General features: G+C 67.1%; 1 protein-coding gene across 1 annotated transcript in view; it reads left to right on the top strand.

Annotated features, from left to right (window-relative positions):
* The window catches only part of ITGA2B (integrin subunit alpha 2b), a 13,869-nt gene extending 13,526 nt beyond the window's left edge, over window positions 1–343 (top strand). Inside the window, 1 exon segment of the mRNA XM_031063633.1 lies at window positions 287–343. Coding sequence (XP_030919493.1) covers window positions 287–343 — 57 coding nt within the window.
* The last annotated feature ends 853 nt before the right edge of the window (window positions 344–1,196 follow it).

Below are 1,196 nucleotides of genomic sequence, written 5' to 3' on the forward strand. Positions count from 1 at the left end.
CATGCGCGGGATGGCGCTGGCTCGGGGGGGCCGGGGGCACACGGGGGGTTAGGGGCCCCCCTCCCTCCAGCCGGGCCCTGCAACGGGGACTGGCCGGGGGATCCCTCCCCCTGCTGCTGTGGGGCCTGCTGGGTTCGAGACCCCCTGGCCTTGGGACAGGAGTGAGAGGCACCTGGGGGTGGCCTTTGGTGGGGGGTGAGAGTGACGTGACTGGGTGCACCCAGCGGGGTGGGCTCGGCATTGGGGGGCACAGGGTGGGCGCAGCAATGATGCTCACACCCCTCAGGATGGTGCCTGCTGCCTCCTGGGGAGCACCTGTGACCTGCCAGGGTGGCGCCTGTGACCCACCTGGGTGGTGGCTGTGACCTGCTGGGCATGCTGGGCGCTGGGATGGGTCCCACCACCCGCTAGCGTGGTGGCCATGACCCACCAGGATGGTGCCCATGGCTTTCTGGGATGGCACCTGTGACCTGTCAGGGTGGGTCCCACCATCCTGCCTGGATGGTGACTAATCCACTGGGACAGGTCCCACCACCTGCTGGGGTGGTGACCATGGCACCCCTGGGATGGCGGCCATGACCCCCTGGGATGGGCATGGTGGCCATGACCCAGCAGGACAGGTCCCACCACCTGTTGGTGTGGTGCCCATCATCCATCAGGATGGTGCCCATGACCCCCTGGTTTGGTGGCTGTGCCCCCTGGGATGGTGGCTGTGAACCACTGGGATGGTGGCCATGACCTCCTGGGATGGTGCCCATGACCATCTGGTGCCCATGACTCCCTGGGATGGTGCCCATGGCCCCCTGGGACGGTGGCCAAGCAGGACAGGATGGTGTCTGTGACCCCTGGTTTGTGTGCCACCCTGCTGGGATGATAGGCATGACCCTCTGGGATGGTGGGATGGTGCCTGTGACTCCCTGGGATGGTGGTCATGATTCCCTGGGATGGTGGTCGTGACCCTCTGGGATGGTGCCTGTGACCCTCTGGGATGGTGGCCATGCCCCCTGGGACAGTATCTGTGACCCCTGGTTTGTGTCCCACCCTGCTGGGATGGTGGCCGTGCCTGCTGGGTTTGTGGCTGTCCCCGCCACCCTGTCCCCTGTCCCTGTCCCCTGTGCCCACGCCGTGTCCCCTGTGCCGTGTCCCCAGAGGTGCTGCTGCGGGTGCAGGTGTTGGAGAGCGGCTCGCTGGCCCCG

The sequence above is a fragment of the Geospiza fortis genome, unplaced genomic scaffold (genome assembly GCF_000277835.1).
Source record: "Geospiza fortis unplaced genomic scaffold, GeoFor_1.0 scaffold373, whole genome shotgun sequence".
Lineage (NCBI taxonomy): Eukaryota > Metazoa > Chordata > Aves > Passeriformes > Thraupidae > Geospiza > Geospiza fortis.